We start from the raw sequence: 25,839 nt of genomic DNA on the forward strand, positions 1-25,839 counted from the left end.
GGTGTCGGGCTGATGTCTGCGGCCGGGGCCGCCATCGTGTGACCCCAGGAGGAAGGACGTCTGCCTGCTGCAGGCGGGGAGGTAAAGAGCAGGGAGGGCCGGGGGCTCCACCTGGAAAGCGAGCCTTCTCGTGCGTGCGATCGGCGGCTCCCCGCGGCCCCTTCCCTCCCGCAGCAAGACGCTCTGGGCCTCGGCGCCCTTGTCCCCACTGTCGGGAACGCTCCATCTCCGTCCGTGTCACCGACCGCCGAGCAGAGCAGGGTGCGGGCGGCGGGCTCGGCGAGCCCTTCCTTCCAGACCCGCGCCCGCGCGCAGGCGCAGCATCGTCCCCAAGCGCCCTCCGCGCGGTTTGGCGCCCGCGGGCCGCCGTACGGCAGGGCGTCTCCATGGCGACCGCGTGCGCCCGCTGCCTCCGTACAGCCGCATCTCCATGGCGACCGCGTGCGCCAGCCGCCTCCATTGTTCCGCTGCGCCCTCCGCGCCCCCGGAGGGCGGGTGAGCACGGGCTGTGGGCCGGCACGGGGACCCATTGGGAGAGGCTGGAGGCCCCGGGTGATGCGAGGTGGGGCGCACTGGAGACTCTGAGGCACCGCGCGCTTGCGGGGCCCGGAGCGCCGCCTCCATGCCCCCGCGCGGCCCGCCCTGCGCGGGCGGGGACCTATCGGGAGAGGCCAGGGGCGCCGGGTAATGGGAAGTGGAGCCCGGAGCGCGGCCCGCGCGGTGGGGACGCGGCCTTCCAGCCCCTGCGCGGCCCGCCCCCGCCCCCCGGCTCGCAGTCCTGAGACTTTCTCCTGGTTCAGAGGTGTGCAGAGGCTGCAGCCTGCACTCCCCCGAGTCACAGAAAAGGACCCACTGGGAGTCCCAGGGGGCGCGGGCCTCGCAATCCCCGTCCCTGAAATGGAGGGACAGACACACAGCAGACACGTGAGCTGGCAACACCCCCGCTGAGCGAAACGCTGATGGGAAGGACCCAGACCTGCAAATAAGCAAGGGCGAGCTCAGGGCTCCCTCCGCACTCAGGGGAGGGAGATGCCAGCTTGTGGATTTAGAACCGTTCTGATTCGGCCATTCCTCCTTTGCATTTTCCAGGAATTAAAAGTTAAGTCTGGAACTCCGAGGTGCAGAGGGAGGAGCGAAGCAGTTTAATCTGAACGTCTTGCAACCCACTTTGTCGTACCAAAGTCCAGTTTATGGTCTGTTTATGACGCGCAGGTTTTCGTAAGCTGGCACAGTCATTGCAGGCCTGCCGAGCCGCCGGAAGGTGTGACTGTGCCGTGTACCCATTGTTGATGTGTCTCCCCGCCCCGCCCCCTATCTCCAGGTGACTCCACACCAAGGATGCGCGGTGGTCCCCAGAGGAGTGCTTCCTCCCGGCCGACTGATGGAGGGGAGCGGTTCCCTCTCCGTTCCCTGCGGGGCTGGTGACCCGGAGAGTCCCGCTGGCCAGGCTGGGAGCAAGCCTGCTTCCGCCTCCAGAGACGTTCACCAGGGGGTCATCTTCTCCTCCTCAGCGATTTTAGACTTGAGTCAAAGTGGCCTTCACCATTTGGGGGAGATCTTTAAAGTCCCCAACCTGAGAGTAAGTGGGTCAGCTTCCGGGCTTGGTACACGCATGCCACGTAGATGTGAATGAAGGCTTTGCTCACTTGTAGATTTCTTTTTAGGGAGAAATTATAGAATGAGGTGGATTGGAAGAGGGTTAGCTTGGGGTTTCATGTGCTGCTCACTGCAAAATGAGAAATTCCAGCAGGGGACCAGGCAGATGCTAATGTCCCCTCCTCGGAAATATCTTAAGTGAAAAGCCCATGGTGGGTGGAAACTGTTGCTGAAAACACGCTTGGTCTCTTAATCAAAACTCGGCACCCCTGAGAGACTTCCCTTTGGTCCAGTGGTTAAGCCTCTGCCTTCCTGTGCAGGGGGTGTGCGTCTGATCCCTGGTCGGGAGCTGAGATTCCACATGCCTCTCAGACAAAAAACCAAAACAAAAAACAGAAGCAGTGTTGTAACAAAAACAATAAAGAGTAAAAAATCGTCCATAAAAAAAAAACTAAAAAAACAAAACCCACAATACCCCTTAAAAACTTCAGCAAAACTTCCTCACCCCACAGCGCTGCCCAGGCCACGTGCTTGACTCCTGCAGGCCCGGTGCCTTCATGGGATCTGGCCCTCGCCTGCTTGAGATCCAGCAGGTCTGTCTCCTCCGCTGAGTTCTACAACAAAGTTCCCTCTGCACAGCTTGACCGAGACTGTCCAGGGTCAGCCGTTCTCTCACTGCCCAGTAGTCGGGCAGCTTCCTTGAACCTCACCTTGTCTTCACGGTTTATCAGGAGGATTAAATGATCAGCATATAAAGCAGTGTCCACGCAGGTCACACACCCACGTGTTGCACTGTTAGCCTGCTGATTGAGAGTTTTCAGAGCTTTTATTAGGTTGGCTGAAAAGCTTCTTCGATGTTTAAGTAAAAGTAAAAGACAGTTTCCATTTTCACCAAGAACTTGATTGAACTACGTATTCGTTGTTTTGTTCCATTACCTTCTGCCATTTCCCAGGCAACTTCATAATTCCATCTTCCCAAAGCTTGTTGGCTTTTTGAGCAAAGAACTGCTCCAAGTGCCTTTTACAGTCTTCCAGGGAATTGAAATTTTTCCATTAAGAAAATTTTGTAAAGACTGAAATGAATGAACATCCGGAAGTGCAGAGTCTGCTGGATACAGAAGATGAGTCAGAATGTCCCTGCCGAGCTGTAACAGTGTTTGCCTGGTCACCAAAGAGGCATTCAGTCTTGCATTATCCTGATGGGAGAGTTTTTTTAATCTGTTGATTAGTTCCGGACATTTTTTGTGGCCTGCTGCTTTCAGTTGGTCTCACTGGGAGCAGTACTTGTTGGACCTAATCGTGTGGTTTTCCAGAAGGAGCTCAGAGGACTCCCTCCCAACCCCACCCCATACATCACCTCAGCTTTGCATGAAGACCAGCCTTTGGTGTGGTTGGTGGTGGCTCATTTCGCTTGCCCTATGATCTCTTCTGTTCCACACTTCTGTACAGTATCCATTTTTCCTTGCCTGGTGTTTTAAAAATGGAACATTTTTGTTTTGTTTAAGTAGAGAATCACATGTGGAAATAAGGTACAGAAGGTTTTTTCTGCTAAACTGACGTGGAGCCCAGCCATCACAGCAACGAACATGATCAGGCTGGTGTGCATGATTTTCAGTCCTCGCTCGGAGCGTTTTGAGCATGGCCACTGTCTCCCGTGTGGAGTAAGGGTGACTGTTCTCAATGTCTCGGTTTCATGGCTGTCAACTCCCAGTAGTCTGCTGAGCTGCGGAGCATCATCCAGTGAGAAATCTCCAGCATAAAACTTCACAAACCACTTTCGACGCTTTTGATCGGTCACAGCACCTTCTCCATACATGGCGCAAGTCTTTTTTTTGGTATTTCGGTCTCATTCTTACCTTTCTCGAAATAATAAAACTTCTGTGTGTGCATGCTCAGTCAATAAGATGCTGAAAATGTTGCTTTTTTTCTTCCATCTTCAGCGTTTAAATGGCTGCACAGAAATTCACCGATTTTAATACTTTTTTTTTAATGTATACCGATATGACAGCTGTCACAGTATAACAAAATTGTTTCCAATGAAGTTAAAGATGAGAGCTACTAGAACCATCATATGCAAAGAGATGAACGGACTTCTTGGCCACCCCATACCCGTGGCTGTGTGCTCAGACTGAGCGGCTGCCTGCTTCCCTAACCCTGGTTGTGCTCTGCACCCTGTCTTCGCGGTCAGGCCAGCGCTGGTCTTGCTGTTGCCTTAGCACTGCCCTCCACGAGTGAAGTCCTGTGTCTTCCTATAATACACCACTTTTAATGAAGCAAACGCTCTCAGTTCTGAACGAGGAGCCCAGCGGTGTAGAAACTCATGGTGCCTTCACTCATAAAAGAAGGAGGAAGCCTTCTTTAGTCTGAATGAAGGGACTTTATTTGTGCCTCTCAGAATACAGAGGTGTCAACCTTATCTCCGTGGCAGCAAATCCCCGAGTGAGGTGACCACTCCGCGCTGTGGCCCTTCAGTGGTTACAGTTGATTTTTGCAGCCATAGCAACACCCTCCAGAGACTCCAGTCACACCCACAGAGACCCTCACAGTCAGGGGACACGGACACCCTCCCCAGCCTCCCAGTCCTCACGAGGCCTCATGGCAGGCAGGGTGGGCTCGTGTGATGCACTCAGCCCAGCCCTGGGGGGCGAGGCAGGGGCCGGCGTGGCATGTCTCTGCAGTCTCCTCTCCTGGCGTTGACAAGGACCCGCGGCTTCAGTGCTGAGCCTGGGAGACAGCGCGCCTAAAGCTGCCCGGGGCCTGGGCCGGGAGGGCCTGGAGTGACGGCGGCCACAAGCCGAGTCCGGTCACCACGCATTCCCCTAGCTGCGGGGAGCGATGTGGCCGCGTGTGAGCTGACTCGGGATTGTGTTTTCAGCAAGTCTGTGGTTTCTCGCCGGCGTGTCTCAAGCATCTGCCGTGCGCTTGATGGGACTTGGAAGGTGGCATTGACGGACAGCAGAGCTGGGAGCTGAGACCCTGGTGGTGGAGGAGCGCCTGCCGTGTGCCCTGGGCTGTAACGGCGAGGCAGTGCCTTGTTCTCCCCGGGCGTGCACCCCATCACAGGCCAGGCCCGGAGCACAGAGGGGCTCAGGAACCTGCTCCAGGGCACACGGCTTGCGGGTTTTTCGAAATCGAGATTTGAACCCAGGGAGCCTGGTTTTCCGGCCAGTGTCCTTAAGTTCTCCACTCTGCTGCCCTGGTAAATAGAAATATATAGATGCATATATGTGTGACTCAGGAAGATCCCCTGGAGACAGGAGTGACAACCCACTTGAGTATCCTTGCCTGGAGAATCCTGTGGAGAGAGGAGCCTGGTGGGCTGCAGTGCATGGGGATGCAGAGAGTCAGACCCGTGCAGCTGAGCAACAGGCTTTCACGTGTGTCAGAAGGCAGATCCACGCGGCGCGCAGCAGCAGCTGGGGAGGGTGTTTCTGTGTTGCCCTCAGCCTGGCGGCTCTGACGGCAGCGTCGCACTGGCACACGCCGCTCGGCGCATGACGGTCAACTGTGCTGCCCTGCCTGGCGTATGGTGGTGGCTAAGGGTCCACTGGGTGGAGGCCAGACTTCCTGACGTGACCGTTACTGGCTCACCGGGTGTGGCCCTTTTCACCACCAGGGACTGAACCTGAGTGCCCTGCGTTCAGAGCAGATGCTTAGCCCCTGGACCACCAGGGAAGCCCCCAGGCCTCGACTTTGCTGCTGGTGTTTCCCGTTTCAACGATTTCTGGAGAAACATTCGGGTTTTCTTTTAACTTGCTATGTGTGATTGCAGTCACCAGTGGAAATGTTTTGAGGATATATCATGTTTTAGAATTTAGTCGGCTGACAAAACATTCTTCTTCCCCCGCCCTCCCCCCGGAAGCAATTGCACCTTCAGCGAAATGCCCTGAGCACAATTCCTAAAGACTTCTTCCAGCTGCTGCCCAACCTCTCATGGCTGGACCTGCGATTCAACAGGATCACCGCGCTACCCTCTGGGATTGGCTGTCACAAGTGAGTAGCTTGTCTGTCTGGCCAGGTGAGGAGGTCGTCGTCTCTTTAAAGTGCCTGTCTTTGGCTGCCTCACTCTCCCGGACTCCTCCCATGAATTTCGACTTTAGAACAGAAGAGTGTAGTGGGGTCTTCAAAGCCGTTGAGAGGTGTGGTGGCTGCAGGTACCAAAAGCACATGTGTGGTTGGTTTAGTCACTAAGCTGTGCCCGAGTCTTTGCAATCCCATGGACTATAGCCCGCCAGGCTCCTCTGTCCGTGGGATTCTCCAGGCAAGAATGCTGGAGTGGGTGGCCGTTCCCTTCTGCAGGGGATCTTCCTGACCCAGGTCTCCTGCATCGCAGGCAGATTGTTTACCGACTGGGCTACGTGAGGGAAGCCCAAAAGCACATACGTGATCATTGCTTATGGCACTTGGTGCCTCGGAACACACCGGCGCCGTAGCACCTCTGCTGATGGTGCACACAGCTTTCCCGACAAGCAGGTTCCGTCTCTGCCTCCCGTCAGAAATACTAATACTTCTGACGCGTGCAGACCAGCAGCTTCGTTCCCGAGGGCCCATGCGTGACTAAGCTGGCTCCCGGTAAAAGAGACGCTCTTCCCATCTGGGGAAACCGGAGACCCTGGAGCACGTTCTGCAGTGTCCTGCTGAGTTCCTGCCACGCAGATGCCAGGCGTCTCCTAGCATCCCCCTTCTAGAACCGAGGCCAAACTGCCTACCCCCGTGAGCCCCCCAGCAGCCGCAGGTCAGCAGGGCTTCACCCCCCAGAGCCGGTGCTTCCCTCAGGCGCCTTGGCCCCAGGCCCAGTCCTTCTATGGCAGGCTCTCAACCTTTAGGAAACCTCATGATTTGAATTTCAGACCCTCCTGCTGTGTCAATGTGTCCGTGGCAGAGGGGACATCAACTGCAAGGGCGCTGAGGTGGGCCTGTCCCTGGGGACAGAGCAGAGGAGGGGAGGTGGCAGGCAGGGCCTGGAAAGGGAGTTGCTGAGCTCGTAGGACGATTGCTAGTTTGAATTTCATCACGGAAGAGACAGGAAGTCACAGAGGTTTGCAGGGAGGGGGTAGTCCCGAGGCCCTGCAGCTGTCCATGCGGGAGAGCCAATGGCATTCAGGTCGGATGGAGGGCGTGGGAGGGAGAGAGGGGCCCGAGGGTGACCCGCTTCCCCCAGGAGTCATCGCAGCCCCCATGAAACGCAGAGAAGGGGCTGTAGAAGGCCCTTCAGTCGCCTGGGCAGCTGCACACAGGTTTTAAAAGTATTTCACAGAAGTGAGTGTTGTGTTGCGTGTAACAGGGAGAGACAGGCCCCCACAAATCTCCCGGGCCTGCTGCAGCTCCACAGGAAAGCAGCTCCTTTCTGTTGTCAGCGGGCATCTCGGGCACCAGGGCGGGGCACCCAGGCCGTCTCCCCGAACTCCTGGGTCTGCAGGGGGTCGTGCTCCTGGGCCTGGAGCAGTGTGACAAGTGGCTCTGTCCACTCCTCTTTCTCACGGTCCAGTGGCCTCAGCGTCCCCGAGTGGTTTTTGGAAGCTCCGCTCATCACAGGGCCCTTAGCCGCTGTCCTGAGACCAGTTTGGTGCTCTTGGCCCACCGCTGACTTAGCAGTGGCACCCGGGTCTGGAGAGCAAGCGCTTCTCAGAGGGTAAAAATGAACCAGCGCTGCCTCTCCTCAGCCCTGTTCTTCCTTCTGAAGCAAATACACGGCCTCAAACTTGAGAATTCTTTGATTTTGCTGCTGAAAGCCAGCTGCTGAATGTTGTCTAAGATATAATTTTGCCTGTGGTTTATAACCCGTTATGTCATTAAAATTAGATCAGCATGCTGAAGAGCCGAAAACATGTTCATTAGAAATTTTAAGTAATTACGGGCTTATTAAAAGCCTTAAGCTTTCCAAAAAGCCTAATCAAAACAGCACCAGGGTCCATGTTCTCCCTGCCTCGTCGTGGCTGTGTGAGCCACTAGCAGGGCGAGACTTAAAGTGTCCAGCAGCGTGTGTGATGGGGCGAGCAGGTGTTTGGCAGCATCTGGAGATCCTGAGGTTGTCACACTTGGGGAGGGGCCATCTAGTGGGGTCCAGGCAGGGGACGGGCCCTCACAAAGAGCTGCCTGGTCCTGGCGGCCGCAGCGCTGAGGCTGAGCCCGACCAGCTGCCAGGCAGCAAGGGTGCTGGCGGAGCAGAGCGTGGGGGCAGCGTGTGCACGTCTGTGTGACGCCACCCCCGCAGAGAGAAGGCAGGCAAGGCAATGTGATGCTCGTCCGCCTTCCTGCTTGCTAAATTATATATTTTTTGTCTTGTTTTGAAGGCATTTGAAAACTTTGCTTTTAGAAAGAAATCCCATCAGAATGTTACCCGTGGAGCTGGGTAAGTGTTAACAAACAGCGAAATGAAAGATGGGTTAGAGTGCAGCCTTCTGCAGCCACCAGAACGCGCAGTGGACACACAAGCCTGCCCCCACGCGGGGGACGCAGCTGACGCCCTCTGCTCTATCCCTCTGGGCGCCGGGACGATGTGGTCACGGGGCTGCCACTGTCACGCTGACGCCCTGCCTGTGCACACACATGTGAGCGCTGCGGACGTGGGGCCCTGTGGTGCTCAGGGCGGGCGGCATCGGGGCCCTGTGGGCCCAGGCACCCTCCCAGTCCAGCTGCCCCTCCCCTCGGCCAGCAGGGTCTCTGTTTGCCCTTCTTTGCTTGCTGTGAGACCTTTCCCACTCACCACCCCTGCCCAGTACGTGTTCAAAGGGGCTTCCTTTCAGACTCCTGCTAAGCTTCTGCATTTGCCTCGTTCCGTGTGTATTCTCAGTGACCTGGCGTCTGGGGCTCAGCACGGCGTCCCGGAGGTTTATCCACGTGGGCGTGGATGCCTGGAGTGTGTTCATCTCTGTTCGCTTCCCATGCAAAGGGTTCTTCCTCCTGCCTGGGCTCCGTGCCTCCTGCCTGGGCTCCCGGGCGCCTCCTGCCTGGGCTCCCGGGCGCCTCCTGCCGGCCTGTGTGCTGCTGTCTTGCTGCGTTTTGCTCCCAGGCGTGGGCTGCCTCCAGTGGACACCCTTGACTTATTTGCGTTTCTCACACGGTCACCCTCTGCTGCTCTGCACTTCTTGAAGTTTCGTCTTCCAAATGGGACACCTTTGTTGGTGGGAAGAGCTTCTTTTTGTTATACCGAGTCTTGTGGTAAAGGATTACTGTTACTGTTCAGCCACTGAGTCGGTCCAGCTCTCTGTGACCCCGTGGACTGCAGCACGCCAGGCTCCTCTGTCCTCCGCTGTCTCCTGGCGTTTGCTCAGATTCATGTCCTTTGAGGCAGTGATGCCATGCAACCATCTCAGCCTCTGCCACCCCAGGTTTTCTAAAAGGTCATCTTTATCTCTGCTTCGCTGTTGAAGGGTGTTTTAGCTGCGTGTGTGGGAAGCCAGACTGTGGGGGCTGAGTACTTGGAGATGCCCGTGCTGCTGTGTGGATTCCATCGTCTGTTCAAAAGTCAACGGTTTTGAGAGAGGGAACGTCTTTTTTTCTCGGGCTGCTGTAAGAGTTTTCTTTTTCCGTTTGGCTTTCAGCAGTTTGCCTGTGCTGTGTCTGGCTGGGGTTTTCTTTGTGTGTCCGCTGCTCAGGGTTCGCTGCGCTGCCTACCTGCTTGGTGATGCCTTTCATCAGATTTGGGGAATCCTGGGGCCGCCGTTCTTTCTCTGGGTGTCGTGTCCCCCCGCGTGCCTTTTCCTCACATCCGGCGCGCCTGACGGTTACGTGTGGATCCGCCTCAGATGCCTTGAGCGCCCTTTCCCAGCTCCTGTCCCCGCTCTGCGCTCCACCGCGATGGGCTCTCTGTTGGCCCGCCTTTGAGTCCATCGGTCCCGCCTTCTGCTGTGTTCAGTTTACTGTTAAGCTCATCCGTTCTGTTCGTGGTTTTCACCTGAACTTGAGATTGTGGGTGGGGTGGGGCTGGGGCGGGGGGATAATGACCAATTCAGGTTTTAAATCGTTGCAGGCCAGTTTGTATGCTCTGTTTCTATGTGAGTCCGTTCTGGAAGGCCCCCCTTTCATCTGGGGCCGTGAAGGACAGTCAGGTGGACTCAGAGGCCGGATCAGCAGGTTTCCTCCAGCACCTGGAGCCTGATGCTCACTGTCTTCCGCCACCGTTGCTCTTGGCAAGAATCAGCCAGCGACCTTGTGTTGTGCAGTCGCTCAGTCATGTCCGACTCTTTGCAGCCCCGTGCACTGCAGCACGCCAGGCCTCCCTGTCCTTCACCATCTCCTGGAGCTTGCTCAAACTCAAGTCCATTGAGTCGGTGATGCCATCCAACCATCTCATCCTCCGTCACCCTCTTCTCCTCCTTCCCTCAATCGTTCTCAGCATCAGAGTCTTTTCCAGTGAGTCAGTTCTTCGAATCCAGTGGCCAAAGTATTGGTGCCTCAGCTTCAGCATCAGTCCTTCCAATGAACACCCAGGACTGGTCTCCTTTAGGATGGACTGGTTGGATCTCCTTGCAGTCCAAGGCACTCTCAAGAGTCTTCTTCAGCACCACCGTTTGAAAGCATCAGTTCTTTGGTGCTCAGCCTTCTTTATGGTCCAGCTCTCTCATCCAGACACGACCACTGGGAAAGCCAGACCTTGTGGCTGGTTCCTTTACATAATGACTTGTTTCCAAGGTTATTTTCCTGGTCTTTCAGGAATTGCACCGAGTCCTCAGTGTGAATCCCTTTGAGGGTCTTGAGAGTGTAGGTCAACAAATGTGGTTGCCTCTGGGGGCTTTTTGGGCGTGGTCTCCTTGGGCGACTCATCCGCTCCTTTCTGCGTCTTTGCTCTGCTTACACACGTTTGCACACCTGCTGCTGTTCCACAGTCTCTGGAGGTTCTGCTCTGGTTCTAACCCTTTCCCCTCTGTGACCTTCGGATGGAGACTTTCTGCTCTTCCACCTTTGAGTTCACTCACTGTCTCTCCTCCATCTCATGCCTGCTGCTGAGTCCCCCCAGTAGATGTTCATCTCAGTCTTTGTAATTTTCAACTCCAGAACTTCCACTTGCTTCGTTTGTGTAGTTTCTACATTTTATTGACATTTGTTGAGTCATTTCACTACATTTTCCTTTAATCATTTAAACGTGGGTTATTGTTTTTTCATTTCTTTCAACACACGTAAAATGACTGTTTTGAAGTTTCTGTGTGCTAAATCCGGCACCTGGACCAACGGAAGACATTCTCTGCCGACTGTGTGTTTCCTGAGTCTCCGTCCCATTCGCCTCCTGCTCCTCCTTTTCTGTATGACCTGTAGTTTTTGTTGTTGTTGTTGAAAATAGGTCTTTGAGATAGCATATGGCAGATCTTTGTATTTTGGTTTTCACCAGAGGGCTGCGGTTGCCGCTTCCATTTCCATATTTAATTTTATCACCACCATGGTCTTCATTCGCAGAACCCCTCTCCCCTGCTGAGATTTTTTTTTCTGTTAGCAGATCTCAGACATCTGTCCTGACCTCTCGCCCCAGATCCTTAGCCGCCTTTCTTTCCCTCGTGTTGGGGGCCGGGCTGCCCTGACCTGCGGTTTCCGCCGGGCGGCGGTGCTGATGGCTCTGCTCTCCCGCAGGGAGCGTGACCACCCTGAAGGCCCTTAGTCTGCGGCACTGCCCCCTGGAGTTCCCGCCGCTGCTTGTGGTGCAGAGGGGGCTGGTGGCCATCCTGACCTTCCTGCAGATCTGCGCAGCCGAGCACGGGGCCCCCCGTGATGGCTCCCCTCAAGGTGGGTGGCGCGATTGTTACACGGCCCCCTGTGGCGGCTCCCCTCAAGGTGGGTGGCGCGATTGTTAGGATGTGCTGACGCCAGCGCTCTGTGACACCAGGCCCCAGGGAGTCACGTGGGGTAAAGGCGCCTGGCATGTCCCCGGCCAGACTCGCACAGACCTCCGTGCTCACTCAGAGCCACGTGTCTTCCTGGTTCCACGTGAATGGGTTTGCATCCTCAGTGCCCGTCACTGAGCTTGTCGAGGGTAGTTTTGGGTAAAAGCCCACTGGGGTGGTTCGGACGAAGCCGTCCTCACCTGCAAGCCCCCAGGAGGTGACCACCCCAGGAGTCACTTAAAAATACACCAAATGACCACTCGAAACAGTGGTTTGCATTTTCCTGCATTCGTTGTTTCTGAGCCCCATGGGGTGATAGTCAGCGTCTGTTCACAGTGTTTCCATCTGGCCCTTTTGCTTGACTTTAAGAACCATCTCTGCTGGCCCCTCTGCTCCTCTGTTTGGTGTTGTGCCGGGTCCAGTTTGTCTCCGACGCTGAGTCAATTGTCCACAAGCGAATTGGACACACATTTCTCATCACTTCTTGAGACTTTTTAAAGCATGTCTTTGCCTGTTTTGAAAACTGTTTTTCTTTAAAAACCACACCAACCCCCAGCACACTGTGGTCGGGACCAGGTCGTCCCGGGCTCACACAAGCCGCGCGGTGCAGCCACAGCGTGCCCTGCTCGCGCACCCTAGGGTTCCCACGGGAGGAGACCGCGGCCAGGGCTCCGAAGGGCCGGTGCCGTCGTGCTAACCTGTGAGCCCAGGTGTTCACCCGCCCGCATTCCAGTCTCCCCAAACACAGAGAGCGGCCTCTGAGAAACAAAGTTGTGACCACTGATGCTGAACGTACTGTTTAGAATTTGACATTTTATTGTGTAGTTAAAACTCATTGTCTTTCAGTCCCATTGTATTTTTTATTTGTACTTTTACAAAGAGGGCTGTGTTGGTTCTTACCTAATAGATACATGATCAACTGGGGAAAAGGGTAGAAAATGGTAAATCAATTAGGCCGAAAAGCTGAAGATGAATTTGCTTTGTACCAGAAGGTAACTTGAACGGACTAAGCTCTCTCAGTGTGTTGAAGAACGCCAGGGGCCGCTGATTCTGGGGAGTGTGCTGCGGGCTGAGCCTGGGCTTGGTGGGCGAGCCCCCCCTGCCTAGTCCAAAGCAGGCCCAGGCCCCCTGTCTGTCAGTCAGTCGGCACATCGGGTCCTGCCCCACCAGAGGCCACGTGAGGCCAGATGACCCCTGTCTGTGGGGTGCCGTGGCCCTAACGCCCGATTAGGGCTCTGGTGCCCCTCGGGATGAATATGTTTGGGGCCAGTTTTCTCACTTGACTTTGCTAGAGATCAAAGTGTCTAAAGTCAGCAAAAGGGCTTCAATTAAAAATGACAGGTTTGTGGGTTGAGCAGCAATTAGAAGCAGATACTAGAAGGTCTAGATGGGGAAAATATCTTCATTTATCTGGACTTATGTGCAGTGTGAGGGCCTGGGGCACAGGAACCACCCCAGGCAACTCTACACAGGGAGCCCCCCAGCCCTCTCTGTGCAGGGAGAGGGCTCCAGGAAGCGTGTGTCTCGGGCGTGGAGGTGCAATCTACTAAAACGGCCTTTTGTTTGCTGTCCATTTCCCCAGTTAAAAAGATGACCGTAAGGGACCTGCCACAGCCTCTGTTGGACTTACCCGAAGAACGCGTGCCTAACCAAGAAACCGTTCGTTCTCAGGCGCCAAAGGGAAGCGCAATAACAGAAAAGGCAGGCTTTTCCCCACCTGTCGGAACACTAGAACCGCACGAGCCCGGGAAGCCCACCGAGCCCCCGGAGGACTGGCCGAGCGAGGACGAGATCCGGCGGTTCTGGAAGCTGCGGCAGGAGATCGTGGAGACTGAGCAGGCCGGGGCGCTGGGGAGCCAGCTCCTGCCAGCAGAGCTGCCCCCCAGCCTCAGGGCCGCGCTGAGCTCCAGCAGGAAGCCGCTCCCCCACCCGAGGCCCGTCTGCAGGTGAAGGCAGGAGGCGAGGCTGGACGCGGTCCCCGCAGGTCATCACGGTATTCTGCGAGGCCCTGTGACGATGTCAGGGGGACGTGTGTCCACACCACCCTCCCGAGACATGGTGGGTGCCTGCCCCAGTTTAGGGTTCAAGTTACCAAGACGGGAGCGGCCAGGGAAACAGGCTCAGAGCAAGAGGTCACGGGAGAGAAAACTCATGCCATGTGTGTGTGCATGGTGTGCGTGTGCACGTGGTGTGTGTGTGGTGTGCATGGTGTGTGTGTGCACATGGTGTGTGTGTGCGTGGTGTGCGTGTGCACGTGGGGTGTGTGTGGTGTGCGTGTGCATGGTGTGCATGTGTACATGGTGTGCGTGTGCACGTGGTGTGTGTGGTGTGCATGGTGTGTGTGTGCACGTGGTGTGTGTGTGCGTGGTGTGCGTGTGCACGTGGTGTGTGTGGTGTGCGTGGTGTGCATGTGCGTGGTGTGCGTGTGTACGTGGTGTGCGTGTGCACGTGGTGTGTGTGCGCGGTGTGTGTGTGGTGTGTGTGCACATGTGTGGTGTGCATGTGCACATGGTGTGTGCATGCGTGGTGTACGTGTGTGTGTGGTGTGTGCGTGCGTGGTGTGTGTGCATGTGTGTGTGTGGTGTGCGTGTGTACGTGGTACGTGTGTGCGTGGTGTGCATGTGTGTGTGGTGTGTGTGTGCGTGGTGTGTGTACGTGGTGTGCGTGTGCATGGTGTGTGTGCACGTGGTGTGTGTGTGCACGGTGTGTGTGTGCATGTGGTATGTGTGTGCGTGGTGTGTGTGTGCATGGTGTGTGTGCACGTGGTGTGTGTGTGCACGGTGTGTGTGTGCATGTGGTATGTGTGTGCGTGGTGTGTGTGTACATGGTGTGTGTGTGTGGTGTGTGTGTGCGTGATGTGCATATGCGTGTGGTGTGTGTGCGCGTGGTGTGTGTGCGTGGTGTGTGTTTGCACATGGTGTGTGTGTGCGTGGTATGTGTGTGTGTGGTGTGTGTGCGCGTGGTGTGTGTGCGTGGTGTGTGTGTGCGTGGTGTGTGTGTGCGTGGTGTGTGTGTGTGTGGTGTGTGTGCACGTGGTGTGTTCATGTGGTGTGTGTGTGCACGTGGTGTGTGTGTGCGTGGTGTGTGTGTGCGTGGTGTGTGTGTGGTATGTGTGCGTGTGGTGTGTGTGCATGGTGTGTGTGTGCCCGTGTGTGTGGTGTGCTTGTGCACGTGGTGTGCGTGTGTACGTGGTGTGCGTGGTGTGCATGTGCGTGTGGTGTGTGTGTGCGTGGTGTGCCTGTGCGTGTAGTGTGTGTGCGCGTGATGTGTGTATGCATGGTGTGCACACGTGTGTGGATGTGTGTGTGTACAGAGAGAACATAACCCAGTAACAATGGCGAACACAGCTCATACGTGGGCATAGGTGGTGATGTCACGTCCAAGGCACAGGACGTGGTCCGAGGTCAGTCGCCTGTGGCCACGTGGATTGTGTGGACACTTGCCCCACGAGTCTGTGGTGAAGGTCTGCGGTGAGGCTGTGAGCACGGGCCCATCTGAGCTGACGAGGCTGGTCGCTGTTGGAAAGTAGAAGAGCTTAGATCTGCAAGCAAAGGGCGCACGTGTTCACTGCATCGTCACTTCGCCTGTTCTATGGGTTTAAGACTTTCTCAAAGGAAAACATCGTTGGAGGGTCATTGCCGTGGGGAGGGTCACTGCCTGGCCGTGGCCCTGGGCTCACAGCACAAGGCTCCCAGCAGAGGCCCCAGTGACCTAGTTCATCTAGGTCCATGCCCACCTTTTCCCACAGCAGCACAGCCACGACCTGGCCTGGGGAGGGGGTGGAGGTCACCAACCGTGACAATCGGGGCTTCCGCAGGCAGCCACCCGCGGCCCCGCGCTCACCCCCAGGGGCTGTCTCGGGCTGCGTGACGCACTTGGCTGACGACCCCATGTCGTCATAGGATGAAGGTGCCTTCTTTCCAGGGCGTGCTGCCCGAGTTGGACTCCACCCGGCAGGCCCTGGTCCGTGCCAGCCAGCTCGGGGAGAGCAGGGGCCTGGCCCTCCGGGAGCTGCGGGAGAGGCAGGCTCAGGAGCAGAGCAGGAGGTGAGGTTGTGGGGGGCGTGCTCAGGGTCAGAATGAAGTGGGGGCGCCGCGGTCAGGGGGTGCCTGGGGTGAGGGGGGCCCCCGGGGTCAGGGGTGGGGGCACCCTCAGTCGGGGGAGTGCCAGGGGTCTGGGCTTCGCCGAAAGCCATCATGCTGTCCCCCGTGGCTGGGCGCAGCCCCTCGTCTACTGCCAGCCCGTGTCCCCCTCTGCTTCCTTACCCTCCCCCAGTCTGTCTTCTCCTGTTCGTCACTGGCTTCAGGTCTTATAGTAGTGCGCTGTCCGTGGGCTCGTCCTGCCCCTACCCCGGGGTCTGGGCTGACTCGGTCGGCCTCGTGTGGGGTCACCTTGGTCCCGTCCTCACTGTCCGCCCTCTGCCCCCCAGCCCCGCCAACTGCCTGTCCCCACTGCACTCTGGCCCCCAGAGACCGCCTGGCACCACCGGACTGCCTCCAGCGCACCGGGTGCCCCACTCTGGTTGGGTTTGGCCGGTGGGGGGTCTGGCAGGAGGTCAGTGGGGAGAGGGAGAGAGGGAGGGCAGGGTCTCTCCACTCCCCCTGCCCGGGGCTGCGGCGGGCACAGCCTCTCCTCCTAGCAGGGCCTGCTCTGGCCCCGCAGTCTTGCCCTGCCTTGTAAATTGTCAGCCCACCTGAGTGTCTTTTCTCAGGACCCTCAGGCGGAGAGGGTTCGCGGAGCAAACGTTTGGATGGGCCCGCGCGCTGGTCCTGGTCCAGATGTGCTTTTCTCGTCGGGGTCTGTCGCCTTCGGGGAAAGGCGGGTGCTGCCAGGCACTCAGACCTGGGCAGGGAACACAGCAACCCTGCCCCGGGGCCCCGCACCCCGTGACTGACAGCGCGGCTGAGTGAGGCGGTGTGGCCTGGGCTCCCCCGGGCTGCCCTCTCGTCTCCTGGGTGTCCGTCCACCTGCGTGCCGCATGGAGCCTGCTGTGCCCGCACTGTGCCCCCCACGGTGCCCCCCGCCCCCTCCTCATCCAGGCAGGTCTGCAGGAGTGGCTGCCCACAGCCCCTCCTGAGCACCTCTGCCTCCGTAGCTCAAGGCCCCACCCTCTGGCTCAGCTGGGCGCCGGGCGGGGGGCCCAAGAGGCAGGGCAGACGAAGGTCAGGCTCCACGGGACCCAGGGCGCTGCCCGCCCTCTCCGAGGAGCTCTGGAGTGGGAGGGTGGGTGGCAGCTCCCTCCTGGTTCTCTGCGTGGGCCCCAGGCCAGTCGGTGCCCCCTGGGCCCGCGTGGGGCCTCTCCAGCGGCCCAGCCTCCACATGGCCGCCGGCTGTCTGCGCTCCTGCAGCTCCCCAGGACCTCGGTCTGTGCCTCTTAAGGAGTAGGTCCCTTGCAGCCCATTTCCTGAGAGGCGACCGAGACCCCCGAGAGGTGTCCCTGAGAGGTGATAGGCAGAGGCGTCTGCAGTCGCAGTCACAGCTTCCTGTGGGCAGCGGCTCGGGGCTGGGGGTGGGCAGCCCCGCAGGTGAGGAGGGCTCTGTGCAGGTGCAAAGGGGGTACCTGGCCCTCCCGGGAGGCATGGAGGCGGGCTGCGAGGACAGCCAGCCTCTCACTGGGCCTGGGAAGGAGCAGGCCGGTGAGGGATCCCGGGACGGCACAGCCCCCAGAGGAGGGTGCAGGGCAGTGACGCCTGCTCTGCAGGGACCCAGGCCTGAGCTGCAGGAGTGAGGGGTGACTGAGCCACAGGGAAGGGGCCTGAGCGCCCACAGGGAGCTCCCGGGAGGCAGGGCGGTAGGGGAGCCGGGGCGGGGAGCTGCAGGGGACGAAGTGCTCTGCTTGGAGCACAAAGCCCATGCCTCCCTCAGGCTGGAGCCCAGGACAGAGGCCTTGAAGGGCAGAGGCCAGGAGCCCAGGAGGGCCCAGCGCCGTGACCCTGAGGACGGAGGGGGTCTGGCGCCTCTGGGCCAGGGCCCAGGCCGCGGGAGGGCTCTGCCCGGAGAGGAAACGGAGAGCCAGGTCTGGGGGCCGAAAGGGTTCGCCGGAAGAGTCAGGACTTGGTTCAAACAGGCGAGTGGCTGCCTGGGCTGGAGAACTGGCATCCAGGGCCGGAGCCCGGTGTGTGAAGCCCCCGGCCCGGCCATCCCAGTGCCACAGCCGCAGCCTGGGCAGAGCTGGGCTCTGTTCAGCCGGGAACCTCCCGGGCGCAGTGCCCAGCACCACGGAGGCAACAAGCCCCGGGCATCGTCCGGGGTTTGTGGTGCATTGGGTTATACGCTGCCAACAGCCCAGCCGCGGGCGCCGGGTGGCAGAGACCGGGCTCAGGCTCCTGGCGAGGCTCAGGCATCCCCCTCCGGCCGCGTGCAGACCCGTGAATGCCTGAGGCCTTGGCTTTGGAGGTCACGGCCCCAGTTGAGCCCTCCTGGAAAGGGCCCTGATGCCTCAGCGGGCAGGGGCTGGCCAGGGCCAGACTGATCCCTGCCAGGAGGTCCAGACAGACTCAGAGGCGCCAAGCGCTGCCCAGGAGGCCTGGGTGTCCAGCCGGCGTCTGTCCTCTGGAGGGGGCCTGGAGTGACGGGCTTTTGTGTGAAGCTCTAGAAATGACCATAGAAACGCTGGTGAGCTGAGGGCCGCTTTACCCACAGCGCTCACGTTCTCCTGCCCCCCTCTGCCCCCCTCCCCGGCCCCCCACCTCAGAGACAAGCGAGCTTTGCAGGAGTGGAGGGAGCGCACCCAGGTGATGAAGAGAAGGCCAGAGGAGCCCCTGCGGAGGAACCCAGTATGTGGATGGCGGGGAGGGGGTGCCCACAGAGGAGCCCGGTAGGTGGGGGCGGGGAGGGGGCGGGCGGAGGGGAGGGGGCGCCCACAGAGGAGCCCGGTATGTCGTGGGGAGGGGAGGAGAGGAGGGGGCGCCCGCAGAGGAATCTGGTAGGTGAGGGGCGGGGAGGGGTCCGCGTGGAGGGGAGGGGGGCGACACCGCAGAGGGAAGGGGTGCCCCTGCAGAGAGAAGGGAGGCGGTGGGGAGGGGGGCTGGCTGCGTCCAGGTGAAGGCGTGAAGGCGGCCTGCTTTGCAAAGCCCGTCAGCTCGCCGTCCTGTCCCTCTGCCACGGTGACCTCATGCAGAAAACAGAGACCACCAGCTCATCCACCCTGTCCCCGCCTCCACCGGCCATCCCCCTGCAGCCCCGCTGCCCAGCCTCCCAGGAGCTCCCTGTGGGCACTCAGATCGCTTCCCCGAAGCTCAACCCTCACCTGCCTGTATTTCAGGCCTGGGTCCTCCGGGAGTGGGCGTCACTGCCCCGCAGCGTCCTCTCGGGGGCTCTGCCATCCTGGGAACCCCCCACCAGCCTCCTCATTCCCAGGCCCAGTGAGGGCTGTCCTCACCCCCTACCCCACACCATCCCTCCCACGGGCCATCCCAAGGCCTGGCCAGTCCTCTCTTGCCCTCCCCAAGCGGCTCTGTCCTGGCGTCCAGGCCTTATCACTTGCTCTGCTTAGGGCAGCCTTGTGTCTACAGCCCCCTGCCTCTGTGCATGAGACCCCAGTAATGAAGTCACTCTGCCCCTGCCCAGGGCCCCAGGGCCCCCCTGCAGCCCATCGGCTCTGCTCAGGGCCCAGCCCCCCAGGTGTGTCTTCAGAGCGGGGGTGGAGCTGGTGACCATCCCCCTCGACCTGCACAGGCTCCCGGCTCCAGGCAGCTGCTGGCCGAACTGTGTGGGCGCCCTGCCCCCGGAGACCACCTGGCCTGTTGTCCCCCTGGAGTCCCTTGGCCTCCCCTGCTCCCTTCCGCAGGCACTCGGCCCGCCTGGGTGCTGATCCGGCAGCGGAAGGGCTTGTGATCCTGGGCTCAGGGGCCCCAGGCTGAACTCCAGTCTGCAGTCCAGGCCACGGGCCACGAGACGGGCAGCAGGCCTCCTCCCCTCCCCCGGGGCCCAGGAGGCCCATTTCTCCTCCCCCTGCACCCCCCGCCCCCCGCAGCCTCTTCCTGGTGATGAGGGCACCTCCTCCTAACCAGGGGCACAGAAGGGATCATCAAGGTGACCCCCAGAGGCCAGGGCCCCACCGTGGGGCTGGATTTAAGCATCGTTGTGGCCTTGGTGGTCATCGGATGGGGAGCCGCCACGAGTCACTTGTGCCTGAGTGCCCGTAACAGACCACGTGCCGTCTGGACTGTGGTTAAGCGCGTGGTTCAGGGGCACTTAGTACAATCCCGGCGCTCTACAAGCACCACCTCGTCCATCTGCAGGGCCTTCCCGTCTTCCCAGACGGCAGCTCTGTCCCCAGCCCCTGCCACTCGCCACCCTCCGTCTGTGTCTGACCCCTGGGACCCCCGTGAGTGAGGGCTCCCTGTGTGTGCGCCATGACGGTCACTTCACTGAGCACCGTGTCCTCAAGGCTTGTGGGCATCGTGGCCTGTGTTGCAATCCCTTCCTCTTAAGGGCCGAGTGACGCTCCGTGTGTGGACGGGCACTTTGCTTCTCTGTCCATCCAGCCACGGCCGCTGGGTCGCTGCCGCCATGGGGCAGTCATACCCAGGGTGCGGTATTTGCGCGCTCCGGGTGTGTGTTGCTGGCGATCGCTGCCTTTTCGCATGCTTCCCCCAGCTGGAAATGACTTCCGTGGTGCTGTGCAAGGAGAAGCTCGTCCCATTCTGTATATTTTGTGTTTTATGGAGAAATACGGCGTCTCGTCACTCCACTCCTAGGGTTCATAGCATAGGGATTGAAGTGTCTGTAAACCTGGAGTAGCACTTTGCCTCCTAAGTTAAATGTAACAACACTGACGCTAAAAATAAGAAGCTAAAAGTGGAAGCATTTTTCATGGCCTGAAATGCTATACAGTGAGGTCACTCAGTCGTGTCCGACTTTTTGCGACCCTGTGGACTGTAGCCCACCAGGCTCCTCTGTCCATGGGATACTCCAGGCAAGAATACTGGAGTGGGTTGCCATTTCCTTCTCCAGGGGATCTTCCCAACCGAGGGATCGAACCCAGGTCTCCTGCACTGCAGGCAAGACGCTTCAACCTCTGAGCCAAGTCAAACGATGGGGAGATTATTCGTGATGTATATTTGTAACAAAAGGTTAATATCTAACATGTAAAGAAAAACCACAAAAAGATTTTTTAGAGTGCAGTAGACAAACAGGCAAAGGGTAGGACAGGCAGGTCGCAGACGACAGCCCGGAGGCAGAAAACCCACAGGAGCCGCTCGCGTCTCGGCGCTCCAGCTGGAGACAGTGGCCAGCACGCTCAGGGGCAGCCTAGAGAGAGGGGGCCGTGGCCGGCCGGCTGCAGGCCGTCCACTTCCAGGAGCATGTCTGGGAGAGTTAAAGACACTAAATTCTTGGGAGACTTCCGGGGGCCTGTCTCAGAGAAGTAGAAGCAATCGTGTGGTGGGCCTGTAGGTGGGAAGCGCGTTAGTGGCCTTCAGTGTCATCTGCAGGGGGGAACGTAGGCAGAGCTGGGAGCTCCGTCCACCGCATGCCCCGTCCCTGCGAGCTTGGCGGAGGGGCCGGGCCGGGCTGGCCCGCAGGGACACGGGAGCGCCCGGCCTCCCAGGGCTTGGCTGTGGGCTCTGCGGGGGTCGCCGAGGTCCTGTCCACCCCCCACACTGGTCAGGAAGCTTCCTCTGGCCCAGGCAGGGGCCCAAGCCTCGTGACTCACCACCCACTTTTTTGAAAGCGTGGTGTCCTCGTTTTTCGTGGTGCTCTGAACCCAGCGGCTTTGTCAGTGACCTTGGAGTCCACGCACTGTACTCGTAACAGCAACGCGGGGCTGGGGGTGCAGCCAGAATCACACCCTTTGCGTCTTAAAGGTAAAAGCAGGTGTCTGCGTGTAAGAAATGCCCACTGGACCTGGCGCTTGCTCGGGGGCCACGGCAGGAGGGCCTGACCCGTGGCCCCATGTGTGCAGCACCCCACCCCCCCAGGCAGGAGGTTCTGATTCCGCTGTGTCCGCGGCAGCTGTCCCAGCGAGGGTTGGCAGATGGGGGAATCGGGGGGTGGGGGGGAGAGGAGAAGCTGGCCGGCTCCTGCTCCCCCCACCCCCAGCCTCCCCCAGCCTTAGGTTCCTTCTGAGGTCAAGCAGGTGCTGCTGGGCTGGAGATGGTGACGCAGGCGGCTGGCCTGGTGACCCACTTAGAGGTGACCTGGCAGATTAGCCCTGCGTGACCCCCTCGCCGCCCCGGCACCCCCCCAGCCTTCTCCATCAGACTCACCCAGTCCCTGCAGCAGCTGTGTGCCCCAACACACACATGGACACACTCGCACACTTCACACGCAGACGCATTTGCACACTTCACACACCCACACAGTCCCTGCAGTAGCTGGGCACCCTGACGCACAGACACACTTGCACACTTTACACACACAGATGCACTCGCACACTTCACACACACACACACACTTCACGCACACAGACACACCCACACAGTCTCTGCAGCAGCTGGGCACCCTGACTCACACACATGTACTCATACACTTCACACAGACACACTTGCACACTGCACACACACAGACACACACAATCTCTGCAGCAGCTCTGCCCCCTGACACACACACACACTTGCACATTTCACACACACAGACACACTCGCACACTGCACACACACTTGCACACTTTACAGACACACACAGTCCCTGCATCAGCAGTGCGTCCTGATGCACACACACACTCACACACTTCACACACACAGACACACTCGCACACTTCACACACACACACACTTCACACACAGATGCACTTGCACATTTCACACACACAGACACACTCGCACACTGCACACACACTTGCACACTTTACAGACACACACAGTCCCTGCATCAGCAGTGCGTCCTGATGCACACACTTCACACACACAGACACACTCGCACACTTCACACACACACACTTCACACACAGATGCACTCGCACACTTCACACACACACACACACTTCACACACACAGATGCACTTGCACAGTTCACACACACACACACACTTCACACACACAGACGCACTCGCATACTTCAGATAATCAAGGCTAGGCACCCTGTGCTGGCGGGTCAGTCTGGTTCTCAGGGGTCCAGTGGCGGGGGAGGGCAGCTGCAGGCAGCGCCGGGTGACGGCTCTGCCACGTTGCCACTCACGTCCTGGTTACAGGGCTGCAGAGCCCCCAGCTTGTAGCCCTGACGGCAGAAATCTTTCAGGTCCCTGCTGGGAGGAAACTGCTGCAGGATGGCTGGGTTGGGAGGCGCGAGGTACAGTTCTGTGGGAGCCCAGGGCACCCCAGCAGAGCAGCGAGAACGCACCCCAGCAGCAGGGGGCTGGGCACCTTCAGGAGCGCAGGGTCTGCATAGAGCCGAGAGCACTGGGCGTTCGCGTGGGAGCCCAGGAGCTCAGGGCACACACTGGAGAGTTCCACCCAGGCGTCCAGGTGTGGCCAGCGTGAGGAGAAGGGAAAGGAACGTTCTGGAACGGAAAACCCAGGAGACAGGAATCAGGCAGGACAGAGGACGGCCACTGTGGGCAGGCGGACAAGCAGACTCAGACGAAACACCCCAGGCCCCGGCGGCCAGGGGTCCAGGGGAGGTGCCCCCAGGCCCCAGAGCTGACTCTCTAGCGGTCAGAGTGCTGTTCAAGCACACTTTGGGTAATGCCCTAACCCAGACGTTTGAAGGGACCTGCTGTTTTCGAGATGAATGCCAGTGGTCTGTGAAGTCTCTTCTTGTCTTGTCTTGTTTTCGGCTGCACTGGGTCTTGGTTGCCGGGTGCAGGCTTCCTCTAGTTGCCATGAGCGGGGGCCACTCTTCACTGGCGCACAAGCTTCTCACTGCAGCGGTTTCCCCTGTCACAGAGCCCGGGCTCTGGGTGTCAGGTTCAGGAGCGGTGGCTCTCCGGCCTTTCAGCACGCTGTGGCACACGGGCTCAGCTGCCCCGCGGCATGTGGACTCAAGCCCGTGTCCCCACACTGGCCGGGGGATGCCTACCCGCTGTCCCACCAGGGAAGGCCTAAGCTGTCCGCGAGTCCTTACAGAACCACGTGGCCTTTATCCTGCTCTCGCTGGCCCGTGCACAGGGCCCCTCCGCCCAGAAGAACCTGTCGCGGCTGCTTCCGGGGAGGGCAGAGAAGATGTCCTGCTGGAGACACTGGATGGTCACTGTCCGGAGCTTGTGGGGTCCCTGAGAGCAGCCGGGGCTTACCGGCCTTGGATCGGGCAGCAGGGGGCTAGTTGGGGGGCACCCCTAAGCCCCAGCTGTACCTGCACATGCGTGGGGGCCCGTGAGCTCGCGTGGAGCCACAGAGGCCCGTCTTTTCCGACTGCAGGGCTGCTTCCACTTTCCCCCGCAGAGTCGGGCGTGAGCCGCACGCCAGCTTGACTCAGTGATGGAGCACGGCCAGGAGTGTTGTGCCCACCCCCGGGCCGGGCCGTGCCCTGTGCTGTAGCCTCGCCCCCCACCCCGTGCCCGCCGAGGTTGGGGCCCCAGCGTGAGGGGCGCGAGCATGCTGTGCCTGGGGCTGCCTTGGCATCAGTGGCTGTTTTCCTGAAAGGCTCTTGCTGCGTCTTCCAGGGGGCGGCAAAGATAGCCTTTGCCACGGACCCAAGAGGGAACGAGAAAATACCGAAGAATCCGCCTGGAAGAGTGAAACAGAGCAAAGAGAAGCTGCTGTAAGCACGCCAGGAAACGAGGGTGGCAACCTCGTCGGTGGCCGGGCGTGAGTCCATCCTCCTGGACACGCCCCTCCACCCACCCCGATCCCCAACCCCTGACCCCTCCACGGGCACCAGCTCTGGGCCGAGGGCCCTGGAGAAGGTGGCTTTGCTGTGACCTGTGGGTGGCAGCGGGCTCGTTCCTCCGTCATCCTGGAAACTGGGAAAGTGTCCCGGGTCCGTCAGTGGGTTGAAGTAGCCATATGGGGGTCTGATCTGCAGCTGAGGAGTTGGTGGGGGGTGCTCGCACATCTGGGATCCCTCGTCGCCCCCGTGGCCCCTTAGCAAGCCCACAGCGGGCCACGTCTGTGCTCAGACACCACGCCCGGTAGGCAGGACTTCCCAGGGCCTGGGGTCTGAGATGAGGGCAGTCAGGCCCCTCGCCGTGGGGTCTGTCCTGAGGACTCAGGCGGCCACTGTACTTGGGGCGGGAGTCTCAGGGCCCTGGCAGGGGTGTACCCCAGGGTCTAACACCCTCCCCATCGCGCTCCCGACGTCCTGTGGGGGACACGGCCCTGGGCCCCGCTGAGCAGACCCGTCCAGCGTCACCCTGAGGCCGTGCTCTATTCCTCTCTGAGGAATTGTTAAAACCGCGCGTTCCCGCCAGAGACAGACACCTCCTGCTTCACAAGGCGCTGAGTGCAGTGTCCTCGGTGTGTAATGTCTCACGTGAACCTGAGGGTTTGAAGCACAGCAGGTCTGGCAGGAGGGGGCACGGGAGGCAGCCTGTCCCCTGTGGGTGGGCGCCCGAGGCGGGGGGGGCGGCCCCTCCCGGCCGGGGGACAGAAGGTGCTCCGGGGTGGACGGGCGGACGAACAGCTCTGTCTCCCCGCACCCTGTCCCCGCAGTGGCCTCCAAGGGCAGATTCTGGAGGAGACACTGAAGCCCCAGGCCCAGCAGCTGCAGGCGCGGAGGAGCAGGTTCCGGGGGCTGGCCCCCCTCGAGGACGTCGGGAGGGCCGCCCGGGACGTGCAGATGGTGAGCGTCCGTTGAAACCCGGAGGGAGCCACACGGGCTCTGACCTTGGGTTTCCCAGGGTCACAGGGTTGGAGGGCAGGAACGAAGCAGAAGCAGCAGGTCCTGAATGGACAAGCCCAGGGGTCTCCCTGAGCCTGAAGACACAGGCCCTGGGGGGGCAGATATAACCCGTGTCTCTGGTGGCGCTGTCCTGGGGGAGGGGTCTGGGAGGGTAAGGGGGTATGGGAGGTGGGACGGAAAGGAGACCCCTGCACGATGCGCGCCAGCCCTCTGACAGGAGGGGGCTGCTCTGACACTGGCCCCCTGGCTCCCTCATTCTCCATCTCACCATTTCCTGGTCCAGCCTATGTGGGGCGGGGGACAGGGGGGAAGGGAGACCCCCAGCATAGGGGGCAGGTTTGCGGGGTGGGGGTGGTGGGGGTGTGGAAGGGAGACCCCCAGCAGAGGGGGCAGGCTTGTGGGGTGGGGGTGAGGGGGAAGAGAGACCCCCAGCACAGGGGGCTGAAGCTTGCGAGGAGTGGGGCCATCCCCTCGGGGGGCAGCTCCAGGCCCAGGGCACAGGCTCTGCCCCCACCGTGCCTCTGCGTCCGGGCTGACCTGAGTACCCATCTGTCCCGAGGCCCGGAGGCTGCACGATGAAGTACTGAAGCTGAAACTGAGGTCGGCCTTGAACAGAAACCACCAGTGTGCTGCCCTGCCCGGGAGCCTGTCGCTCAGGCCGGCTGTGTCCCGGCCTCAGAATATATTTTTTAACCCAAAGTACTAA

At 59.7% G+C, this 25,839-nt stretch overlaps 1 protein-coding gene across 1 annotated transcript; it reads left to right on the forward strand.

The window, feature by feature from the left end:
• The first annotated feature begins 386 nt into the window (after positions 1-386).
• Positions 387-25,839, forward strand: LRRC27 (leucine rich repeat containing 27). Its single transcript, XM_052661114.1, is given in 12 exon segments — positions 387-458; positions 460-495; positions 1,322-1,579; positions 5,459-5,589; positions 7,890-7,948; positions 11,161-11,313; positions 12,994-13,357; positions 15,314-15,457; positions 18,106-18,187; positions 23,956-24,053; positions 24,944-25,073; positions 25,693-25,839. Coding segments are annotated over 12 exon segments (1,674 nt in total).

This window comes from Budorcas taxicolor, chromosome 23 (genome assembly GCF_023091745.1).
Source record: "Budorcas taxicolor isolate Tak-1 chromosome 23, Takin1.1, whole genome shotgun sequence".
NCBI classification, from domain to species: Eukaryota; Metazoa; Chordata; class Mammalia; order Artiodactyla; family Bovidae; genus Budorcas; species Budorcas taxicolor.